At 36.7% G+C, this 12,210-nt stretch overlaps 1 protein-coding gene across 1 annotated transcript in view; it reads left to right on the top strand.

Moving 5' to 3' along the window:
- KBTBD12 (kelch repeat and BTB domain containing 12) overlaps nucleotides 1-12,210 on the top strand; it is a 57,463-nt gene that overhangs the window by 35,073 nt on the left and 10,180 nt on the right. Inside the window, exon 4 of the mRNA XM_044656877.1 lies at nucleotides 10,307-10,504. Within this exon, the coding sequence (XP_044512812.1) occupies nucleotides 10,307-10,504 (198 nt within the window). The remainder of the gene's footprint in view (nucleotides 1-10,306; nucleotides 10,505-12,210) is intronic.

The raw sequence follows: 12,210 nt of genomic DNA on the forward strand, positions 1-12,210 counted from the left end.
AAATATCTACATATGAATTAAAGGCATCCTTGATGAAGGCATAATAAAAGAAAAGGAAGGCTTCATAAACGACGTTTTACAGTTGGATTTTGGTCATTTCAGACCCTTTATGACCCTGGTTGGGTGCTTCTGGGCAAAGATACTATAGCGGCTTGCCATTTTCTTCTCTAGCTCATCTTACACATGAGGAAACTGAGACAAACTGGATAGGTGACTGGTCCAGGATCACATAGCTAATAAGTATCTGTGATTGGATTTTAATTCAGGAAAAGGAGTCTTCTGGATTCCAAGCCCAGTGCTCTATCCACTGTGCCACCTGGCTGCAGTAGACCATCTCTTTATGGTTACACAGTTGACTGAAAGAAACAGAGAATACAAGAATCCTTATTGTTTGTTGACCACCAAATAGCATTTGATTCAATAAGGCCTTAAAAGCTCCCCTCCATCAAGACATTTCCCATGCATTTGTCAGAGAAGAGTCTTTGAAAGATGTAACAGAGGTAATATTGGTTGATGACTAATATCAAGTGAAGGACAAAAGAGAGAAACATATGCTCCCCCAAGAGGTTTGCCAGAGGACATTGCAAATGGGCAGAATTATGCAGGAGAATTCTGAGTTGAATTATCTTTGGGAAATTGCAGTGTTTTTAATGATATTAAGCTTCTCCCTAAAACAAGGACCCAGATGTTTAATATCAGTATTCTTCTGCTAATTCTGTGTGATGATGAGTAATGGAAATGTTATAGTTATCAAAACATTAAAGTTGTAGCTGATACTGAAGACAATGAAGGAGATCTCTCTCAGAGTAGGCAGGAGAATTTGACCACATATTACCAATATAAATGGCCCAGGAAAGGTGGTTTAAAATTGTGTTATCAAAGATATATGACTAGAAAAAGAAGTGGGCCAGTCTTGTTGAGAGACAGTGATAACTGATGACACACATGCTCTATTGGTATCCAAATAATGGCAAGAGATCTAGAGAAAATGCGCCAGATTGAGTGAAACTCCTATGGAGTTTCTACCTTATGGTAGAATATGGTCAAAGCTTAGATGGAGGAGAAAGGTAGTCAGATGGTTGAGTGTCTAGAGAGCTAGGCCTGAAGATGGGAGATCCTGGGTTCAAATCTGGCCTCAGATACTTTCTAGCTCTGTGTTCTTGGGCAAGTCACTTAACCCTGATTGCTTAGCCCTTACCCCTCTGCCTTGGAATCAATACTTAGTATCAGTTCTAAGACAGAAGCTCAGAATTTAAAATTAAAAAACTTAGAATAAAAAGCCTTTGATGAACTACTATCTGCACCATTGAAAAAAGTACATGGCTGAAGAAAAACATAAGACTGATCATGTAGCTTGATATGGATATGATTAGGGTTTTGATGTTAAAAGATCACTTTACTGCAAATATGAATAACATGGAAATAGGTTTTGAACAATGATGCATGTATAACCCAGTGGAATTGCTTGTCAGCTCTGGGAAGGAGAAGGGGAAAATGGGGAGGAGGGGTCATGAGTGGTGTAACCATGGGAAAATATTCCAAAAAAAGTATATGCTGGATTGAGATCATTGATACATTAATGTAGACTGGTAGATCAGGGAAATGCAAGTTCTAGCATACCTAGATTTTAGAAAAATATTTGACAAGAGCTTTCACAACATTCCTCTAGAAAAAAAATGGAGAACCATGGACTAGGCAATAGTATATTTATGTGGATTCTGATCTAGCCGACTGTCCAAAGCCAAAAAATAGTAATTAATGGATCAGTGTCAGCTTGGCAGGCAGTCTCCAGTGGAGTGCCCCAGAGATCTATGCCTGACCCTGTGCTCTTTGTCATCTTTATCCATGACCAGAATGACATACTTACCTAATTTACTTATGACACAGAGCTAGAAGGGATAGATAACACAGATCATAGAAATCAATCTCTGAAAAGATCATGATAGGCTAGAATGTCAGGCTAAATATAACAAAAAGGAATTCAATAATAATTAACATAATGAAATCTTAATTTCCAAAAACCTACTTCACAAATATAAGATATTAGAAACATAGTTAGACAGGAATTCATTCAAAAAAGAAAAGGCAGAATATGGAAGTGTATTTTGCACTATAATACATGTATGGCCCAGATCAAATTGCTTATTTTTTTCCCAGTAGGGGCAGGGAAGGGAGAAAAGGAGACAGTTTGGATATTATAATTTTGGAAAACAGATATTAAAAATTATTATTATAGATAATTGGGAAAATAAAATCGCTTTGAATTTTAGAAAAAGAAAAGGTAGCATAATACCCTAGAAAAACAATGACTTTTGAGTTGGAGAACTTGTGTTCAAATCCTGGCTATGGCATGTTGCTTAACCACTCTGGGCCTCTGAGGATCCTTCATCTATAAAATTCTGGTATTGGATTATATCACCTCTAAGATTTCTTCCAGCTCTAAATAAGTGATCCTGTGATCTGAGGGGGGCATGGTTTATGGACAACAAATCCAATGAGATTCTTCATCATGATATATGAACAGAAAAGACTAATCCAACTTTAATCAAGAAAACAAAAAAAGCCCAATCTCTGGGTATAGGTAGTACCACTGTATCTCACTGTACCTCAGTCATTTTTGTGTTAGGTTGTAGGTGTCACATTTTAGAAAGAACAATTAATAATGCGGAGAATATCCAGAAGAAGGCAACCAGGATCATGAAGGGCCTCTGGTTCATGCCATGTCAGGGCAGACTGAAGAAACTAAGGGGTCTTTAATTTGGATCAGAGAAAGCTTGGGAAAGACACAAGGGCTATTTTCAAGTATTTGAAGGACTGAAGAAGGTTTGGGATCCAGCAAGTAAAACTAATGAACAACAGATACAAGTTGCAATGAAATAGATTTCAACTTGATATAAGGAAAAATGTTCGTGGAAATTAGCACTATCCCAAAGTGGAATGAGCTACCTTGGAAGGTAGTGAGTTCCCCTTCACTGAAGGTCTTCAAGAAAAAGCTGGACAACCATCATGTAGATTGTAAAAGCCATTCTTGATCATGTAGGGTCTAAAATAACTGGCTCCTGAGGTCACTTCTAATTCTGAAATTCTCTGATTCTGCATTGTTGTTGATTCTGTTGATAGAAGATACATTCTGTATGCACCAAGACTTACATGAGTAGAAAGGAGAAGGGAATATCCTTAGAAAACATGAGAGAGGTCCATTCTCTTCTTTGTTCTCCCCTTGGCCATATCCCTTTTAAGCTAGAAATATTTCCTAATAAATGTTTCACCAGTCACAAAGCTGCTATCATAATACATGAGCAAAAAAAACCATTCTCTCCTACATCCTGTTGCCCATTGTAAATATGGGAGAGTGGTCCCAACATACTATAAGGTGAAGAGGGTGGGCAAGGAGGGGTGGTTCCCTTCCATGGACATATTTTAATAATAAGGGCATTAGCCTATTAGATACCCTTAAGGACACATAGTTTGGGCTGAGCATGACTCAGAAACAGAATTCCATTCATTGTATTTTTTTAATTAAGAGTCTTGCTCAAAGAAAATAAAGTCATACTATATTTGAGTAGAATTTGAAACCCAAAGAATGACGGACATTGTCAAAGTATTACATTAAAATTCCAACTATGTGCTGATCAGAGCCTGGGATTTCTCTCATCAAAAGCTGTGTCTTGTGATCCTGGCATATTAATTTTTTTTTTCAGCTTAGTAGTTTACCTGATAGGAATGCATGTTAAATTTATGTTCGTCAAACCTGCTGCTGTCAAAAAGTCCTCTTGCTGGCAACCCTTCCCAAGCATGACAGTATCCTGTGTTATAAATGTGTTTAGAGTCCAAAATGGAAGTGGCTCGCTGGCTCGTTTTCCTCCTAAAGCAGACCGTCCAAAGTGCCTGCCAACTGTGTAGAAAGGGCACATACCTCAAAGGTGAGCTGTGTCACACTAAGGACTGTACACAGTAATTAAATCCACCTACTGGAAGAGAACAATGAAGATGACAAGCACATTATTATTCTGAATAGCAAAAGAATAATACCTGTTCTTTGCTTGTATTGTATTGGGGGAAGTTTCTCTAATGGATTTTTAAAGGAAATATTCTGAGTCAGAATTCAGGATTTCAGTGCTTCACTCTGCCTCTGCTTGACTCACAAATGTGACCCTTACTTCACCTCCATTTGCTTCTATGTCTTGGTCTTCAAAATGGTTCCCATAACATTTACCTATGGCTGAGAGACTCAGATTTAGAGAGATTGTATATATATACACCTTAAGGGTCATCAGATCATCTCATTTTACAGAAGGGAATATCAAGGGTCAGAAAGGATACTGGATGGTAAAGTTGGGATTTGAACCCAGGTTCTAATGAGGAATCCACTTTATCCCTCTAAAAAGTAGCTCAAAATCAATAATAATAATAATAATAATAATAATCAATAAACATTTATTAAGTGGCTACCACATGCCAGACACTTGGCTAAGAGGTAAATTAAGTCCTTTCTTTACTTCCTTGCTGGAGGACTGCTGTCTTCGATTACTATAAATAGATTGTCTTCCTTATAAACTTCTAAGTGGTTATGAAAGTTTGCTTCCCCATTGGCTCCTAGAATTCAGCTCTTTGATTTCTGGGAATCTATGATTTGCCAAAGGCAATTAAAGAGGTACATGGCTGTAGGAGGGCAGAGAAGGGAGCCTAGAAGGGAGAGGTTGTAAAAGCTCAGTTGCCTGCTATAAGAGCTTGAGAGTTTGAAGGAGGAGAATTTTGAAATTTTCATGCTGGGGAATGAGAGAGGGAGCCAAGGAGATTCAAGAAGAAAACAAATCTCCTACTTTCGTGCTTTTTCCAAGAAACCACAATGCCACTCAATAAATAAATGAAAAATTGGTTGGATAATAATTTAGTTTTAGAAAAAGGAGTCTAAACAGACTGTGACAGCACAATGATATCATCTGTTGACTCAAATTTCAAATAGACATGTACAAAAGAGAAAGAAACATTTGTATAAGGATCTCAAAACACTTTATGTACATTATCTCATTTGAGCCTCACAACAACTCTATGAAGTTAGTGTTATTTTTATCCCCATTTTACAGATGAGGAAACTGAAGCTGAGAAAGTTTTAGTGATTTGCCTAGGGTCACAAAGCTAAGACAGGACTTGAACTCCAACATTCTATCCACTATACCACCTAGTTGCACAGGACATATATTTATGTGTGTGTAAAGACATGTTATATATTTAAATATTTTTGTTTCTGTGTGTGTATATATATAATATAAAAATCATTATTTTTATATTATATACATAAATATATTTATGTGTTATGTGATAACACATAAAAATTAATATGAAGAAGTGAAAAGATCCTATAAGAACAATGTTGGGAAGTACAGAGTTCCAAAGATATTAAAAACAAAGGAAATGGATTTTTAAGCTATGTTGGAGATAAAGGTCAACTCTGTATTAGCCTTAAATTCTTTCTCCATCTGGGAGATGATTGCTTGACTCCTTAATAACCATGAGCTCCTTATTCATTGAGAGTTGCTTATAACTCAAGAATGTCAGTCAGAGACTATATAGTTGCTAGGAGAAGGCAGAACCTATAAGAGATAAAGCTTTCTGAGTTTTCTAAGGACTTAATCCAGAGTTCTTTCTATATTGTGTTTTCTGTGTAATACATTTATTCCTGGCCTTGGTAATTTAGTACTTGCAAGGGAACTGAGGACATCTAGAGGAGAACCAGAAACAAAATCAGTTCAGATGATACCAGGAAAAATCCCATGTTGGAACAGAAACAATGACAACTTTACTCAAAAGTTCCCAAGACTGAATTCCATCCAATTAAATGAGCTTCAGAATGAGCTATGGGTTACATGAAATATGGTCATTATTCTTTAGAGGATTTTAGCATATATCATTTTTAAGATGTCATAACTAATTAAATTAGTCAAATTAAACAACACAAAAATTGTTATAGGTCAGTATCAGATTTTCAAATGAGAGTTAGAAGGCAGTGCTTTTAAGTTCATACTTTTCCTTTGATTTTAATTTCCATTGTCTTGAATATACTAAACTAAAAGTAAAAGGAAGAATTTGTAGCATGAAACTGAAGCAACTCCACCTCAGCCTATTTACAGGAGCTATTGATGCTAAAACACAGGAAATAGATAAAAGAACAGATAGTGACACCAATTATCACTGTTTTTCTAAGGAAGACTATTTGATTTATAAATCATTAACCATAAGAAAGAAACCAAAATGCTTACAAATTGCCCTAATCAGCAAATATTTGGCTCTCTTTGCCAAGGAGAAGAACATGGCAGCCAAAAGTAAAACCAGTTGAGCATTTGTAAAATCTTGTTGAGGATGACAGTAAAAGATTATAAATAATATCTCTACATAAAATAAGAAGCAACAGAAAGAAAAATAAGATTTATTTGAGAAAAATTGGTAAAAGATTCAAATAATCAGTCATTTTAAACAATAGCATTTGAGAAATAAACTGAAATAGGGCAACAAATATGGAAAAAGAAAAGATGTGAAAATGTTTATAACAAACTCTTTTCTCCATCAGTGGTAGTGGAGCTACTAAATATGGGTCCTAATACCACAATTTGCTCAAAAGAAAGTTGAAATGGTAGAAAAGGGAAAAAAACGGGAAGCACAGGTAAATTAAATCAATCATAAACAAAGGAATTCTGTGCTATAGTGTTAAGGTTATTAAGGAACCAGTTGATGAGGTATCTGAGGAACATGAAAATACCAAAGGCTTAAGGGAAAGAAAAATCTTGGATCTTATAATTATCCTCAAAAAAAAGCAACCTAAAAAGCATCAATACCTATCACCTGATAAAACTACTTTCCCATTTGTACAGATTTTTATGAAAATAATCCACACAATCATCAACGGTGTCCTTGGTAATGTTATGAGAAGAAAGATTTTGGGGGAAAAAAAGGAAACATTCTATAGTGAACCAGATCTCTCAATTCACATAATTGCCTGAAAGGTAAAGAGAAACAAAAAGAAATCTCTTCCTTCTTATGTTGTGACATGTTGTAAATATTATGGATTGAGATATTTATAAACCTTGGATGATATAGTACTGCAAGACAATGAAACCTACTGCCTACATCCTTGACCACTGTGTCCTAGCACAAACATCTCCAGACCACACACAGTCCTATATAAATACTCCATTAGTTATTTGTCATGGCCTATTACAAATAATTGCCATTTTATAAAGTCAGAGATGGGGACCAGAAATTTACTAGTCCATGACTAGTAACACCAACTATGATGCCTAAAGCAAGAAGGAAATTGGGTTTGGTTTCCCACTTCTATAAAAAGTCACAATAACAACAGAGAGACCAATTGCCCTATTATGAAAATAACAAAAGCATAAACGTCCCAAAACAATGAGAAGAAAAAGAGCCAAACCGCTATGCAGAATCTGATTGTGTCAAGTCCAAAGTCAGCCTATCTGGAAGTCCATCCATGGAAAAGAATCATTATCTTTTTGTGCAACGACCTAAAGTCCAATGCACCCTAAACTACTGATTTTTTCTGGTGACTAAAGCTTAGTTTTAACTTCTTCCCTGATTCTGCTCTCTTTATCCTCCTGCTTCTGGGCATTTTGTTTTAGGACTAAAGTCTCCTCTTCTATCAGTTAAAATGTTCCATAATAAAAGACACTGATTTATAATTACTGATCTGTCTGATTCCTTGCTGAAATTAAATCCCACAACTATTGCTAAGGACTGGGACATATAGAATATAAAATATTCTACTGTGCTTGTTACTTATTGATTTTTTTAAAAAACCATTGATTTAGTAAAGAAAAATGACACCCTAAAGATTCCTTAAAAAGGTGTCTTCCATATACCTATGTCAAAATCATACAAGATTCCTTGAAAGATGTAATAACAGAGGAAATTTGATTCAATAACCTTCTGATCACTAATATCAAGTAAAATATAAAACAAGGAAATGTATATTTGCTGAAGGTGCTTTCTGCTATCATGGGGGATGTCTAAAATAATTTCCATCCAAGTGGAAGAGAATTTCCCTGTATATGGCCAGGTCCTCCAGAGGAAGACTCTACTAAAATCTACTACTTGCATATACCATTGTGCTGATCACATTGGACCTGATTTCAGAGTCTCTTAAATGAGATACATAATAATTCAGAAGAGTTTGGTCTAACTATCAACATAGGAAAAATTCAAGTAAATGAAAAAAGCTTATTGCCCAAATGAAGCTATACAATTGGATTCAATGTGAGAGAAACACACCCAATCTGGGTCTTGCTCCAAGAAGGGGAGACTCAAACTCCATTCAATCCAGAAGCAAGAAAATAATTATATTTGAAGAAGGTGGTTTATGGTGGCAAAATAGTCCAATAATTGGTGGAATCGTCTTATCAGGTAGCCTTAGGAATGATGGTCAAGCCCAGGGGCTAGTAGAGTAGCCCCTTTGGAGTTAATAGTTATGGAGTGGCAGTTCCACTGTAGAATGGCACCTTCCACTAGGGAGTAACAGCTTCCACTGGGTTGGCATATTTATTGGGATCTGGCAGTTTGGCATCTCCCATTCCAAATTCAGATGGAGATGTGTTTGGAGATTTGTTGCCAGAGGGAATATGGAGCATGAACAAGATTAGGGGATTCTTCTGGAATGTCAGAGTTACCAGTGCACAGGTTCCATGTTCTTCTACTGGCACCTTATCATCATTTGTCAACGTGGGAGAAACCTTGCTGCCCTTCTAGAATGAGAACATGGGGAGGAACTGTGGTACATTGGAGGACCACTATAGGTAATTCATTATGTCTTTCAATTGTAAAAGTTATTAATAAAACAGATTAGGTACAAAGCTGTTGCCCGGTGTCGAATATTACAGATCCAGTACACAGAGTGGGTAATTGAACAATCTGCAATTCATGCTTGACTAATACTGAAACTACAGGTTTTATAGTTGATGTTTAACCAGTGCCAATAGTGAGAAATGCAAGATTTCAGAGTATGAAGGTCCTGTTCCTATTACTACCTCTTGCCCATGGTCAGCCCACAACAGATTGACCAACCATAGAACAAGTTTATTAGTATATATTATCTTTGAAAGACCCTGGAAATATTTTATTTAAATATTTCTTTCTCCAGTTGATAAAAGTATAAAAACAGGCAGTTTCCAAAGGAAAAAAATATGTAAACTATAAATACCTATGTGGGGAAAAAAAAAAGTTCCTAATCATTATCCATGACCTGGATTCAGAGTTGAACAACAAGAGAAGAAAAGGCTGGATTACCTTTGGCAAATTGCATAGTATTTTGAATAATAAATGAATAAATAAAGTGTTAATAAACAAATTTGTTAAGTGTTTACTATATTATACAAATATAAGCACAAGACAGTCCTTCCCCTCAAGGAACTTATATTCTAATAAAGGGAAAATATACATTTTGGTCAGGGAAGTCACAGTCCTTTCTTAAAGTAACAGTAGTATTGATTTAATTGTTGCAAATTAAATAAAATAAATTACCAAAGCAAAAGGTAGGGGCAGAAAAGAAAGGAAGAAAGTAATGAGAGGAAGAATAGGGAAAGTGCATGGTAGCAGGGTAGAGGGAAGATGGCCAAAGTAGAATGCTGGTCAAGATGAAAGAAAATGGGATAATGCCAACCTTCTCTTAGATCAGGGGAGTATCTTATTAACATAATAATCTGATGATATGGTGTGACTACAAATCACAGAATATTTTATTCTCTGAAAAATTCTAGAGTTAAAGATCAGCTAAAAGGTAATGGGGAAGTCAACTATATTAAGGTGAATGTGAGCAGACTATAGCATATTTATCAATAAAGCAAAAGAAGCTTCATAAAGTACATCATCAGAGAGATGTAAATCTAGAAAAAAAGATAGCTGAGTCACACGATAAAAGCAAAGGGTAACAATAGATAGCTTGAATGCCCCACTGGTACCCACATAATAACAAGGAATCTATAAGAAAACCCCTGGATCTCCTGTGAAGAATTTATGAAAGAACACAGATTTAAAAGTCACTCAGGATGGCCAAGCTCTCTTTTTTTTTAACTACTTCTATTAAGATTTGGCCAGGAAGTACTATAAAAAAGCTAGACAAGTAGACATAATTTTTCCCTAGAAATCATCTTGCCAGTAATCACTTGGCAGGGAAAAATAAAAGCAGGAATCACTTAAGAGTGTGAAACAAATCTCTCTGAGAGCATTCTGCCTGATGTGGGGTTTCTGCCTGTGGTCTTTGGCCATTTCTCTGATCGATACACGTCATCTTCTGCAGGTGGAATTGGCTGCCTGGGCCGAGACAAAGGCCAAGTTCGGAAATGCCTGGATGCTGTGGAGATCTACAACCCAGATGGGGATTTTTGGAGGGAGGGGCCCACCATGCCAACTCCCCTCCTCTCCCTTCGAACCAATTCTACCAATGCAGGAACAGTGGATGGAAAGCTGTATGTCTGCGGGGGGTTTCATGGAGCAGGTATTGATGGAAATGTTTCATGCTTTAATGATCTAGCTTTTATTATCAAACTCACATGCAGTGAGTTTGGTTTAAGTACCTTTTAGGCACTTGTGTCTGTTTAAAATCTAGAACATGCAAATGATGTCACAGATCTACGATGGCCAATCTTGGCAAGTCTTGGGTATAGAATTCCAATGAAACCAGAAACCTACTGCACAAGAAATAGTCTTATTGTCTGTCTCCTGGGTTGTCCTCTTTCATATTAAAACCCCTGGAGATTCTGGATAGTCTTCAAGGCCCTGTTGAATTCTCCAAGCCTGGGAAACAAGGCTGGATCCATGAACTAATTTATCAGAAAGAAAGGAAGTCAATTAAAAAGCATCATGAAGGCCAGTCATTGGTAATGTCTGGGGAGCCCAACTAGATTAAAGAAAGGGTAGCTGGAGATGAAGCCTCTTGCCTATATCCTGACTGTGGCTGAGCTTCTGGAGTAAAAAGGGAGACCTAGTCAGCGACAAGCATTTATCAAGTGCTTTCTATGTATGAAGCACTACACCTCAAGGAGTTCATATTCTAATTGGGGAGACGATGTGCAAGCGGTCAAGAGAGATATAAGATAAATGGAAGGCTATCTCAGAAGGAAGGTACTTCCATTAAGGGTGACTAGGAAAGGCTGCTGGCAGAAAGGAAGATTTAAATTGAATTATGAAGGAAGCCAGGGAAGCCAGAAGGGGAAGACAAAAGAGAGCATTCCAAGCATGGAAAATAACCAAGGGAGGATTGTATTCAAAGCATAGCAAGAGGGTCATTGTCACTGAATCTTAGCGTGTCCATGGAAAGGAGTAAGATGTATGAAGACTAGAAAAGGGGGTCTCGCTCTCAGTTGATTGTCCCCTAACAATCCTCTGAGTTTAAGGACTCAGAGGTTGAGAAATTGAACACTTTGGTGGATGTCTTAGAGCACTGGTGAGGTACCAAAATGGAGCCTTTGTTCTCCAAATAGTAGTGTAGAAATAGAATTCAGAGGATCGGGCACACAGTTGTTTCTATCCCAGTCTCCCTCTAGAATTATTATTTTAATCCCCATTCCCTCCACCACTTCTAATAAATTACATGAAATTTGTTCTTAACTGTTGCCTAATGCACTTATACATCAGTCAACATCATTTCTTATTTAATGTCTCATTTTTAGCATTGCTTTGATGATGCAAAAGCACAAATTTGGCTTAACCATCATATCTGCAGGATGGGTTCTATTTCTCAATGTAATGCTCATTTTGAAATAGGCATAAATCTAGTAAGTAAAAAACTTTAAAAATTGATTGGTTACATCAGTAAATGAGGCCATTCTATTCAGGATGACTAACTGTTTAATTCTAACCTCCCTAAGAAGAGCACTATGCTAACATATCTATGAGAATTATGCCTCAGGAACACTTAAGTTCTGGCAGAAGGCCAGATAAAAGATCCCTGTCACTGGGGGCAAGGCAGAACCTTTTATATGCTCATGTTCATATTAATGAATTCATAACTGAATATAATTGTAAATGGAAAGTTTTGGGCTTGTTCTTCTGAGTACTTTCTTAAGAGCTGAACAACTTTCTTATAAGGCTTGATAAAAACATCACACGAGAAGTATAGATATTGACAATCAGTCTGACCAAGTGGGGAAAAGCAAGGTTCCCTGGCCCATGGCAGAGCAGCAAAAATAGGTTCTGAAGATC

This window comes from Gracilinanus agilis, chromosome 1 (genome assembly GCF_016433145.1).
Source record: "Gracilinanus agilis isolate LMUSP501 chromosome 1, AgileGrace, whole genome shotgun sequence".
In the NCBI taxonomy this organism is placed as follows: Eukaryota; Metazoa; Chordata; class Mammalia; order Didelphimorphia; family Didelphidae; genus Gracilinanus; species Gracilinanus agilis.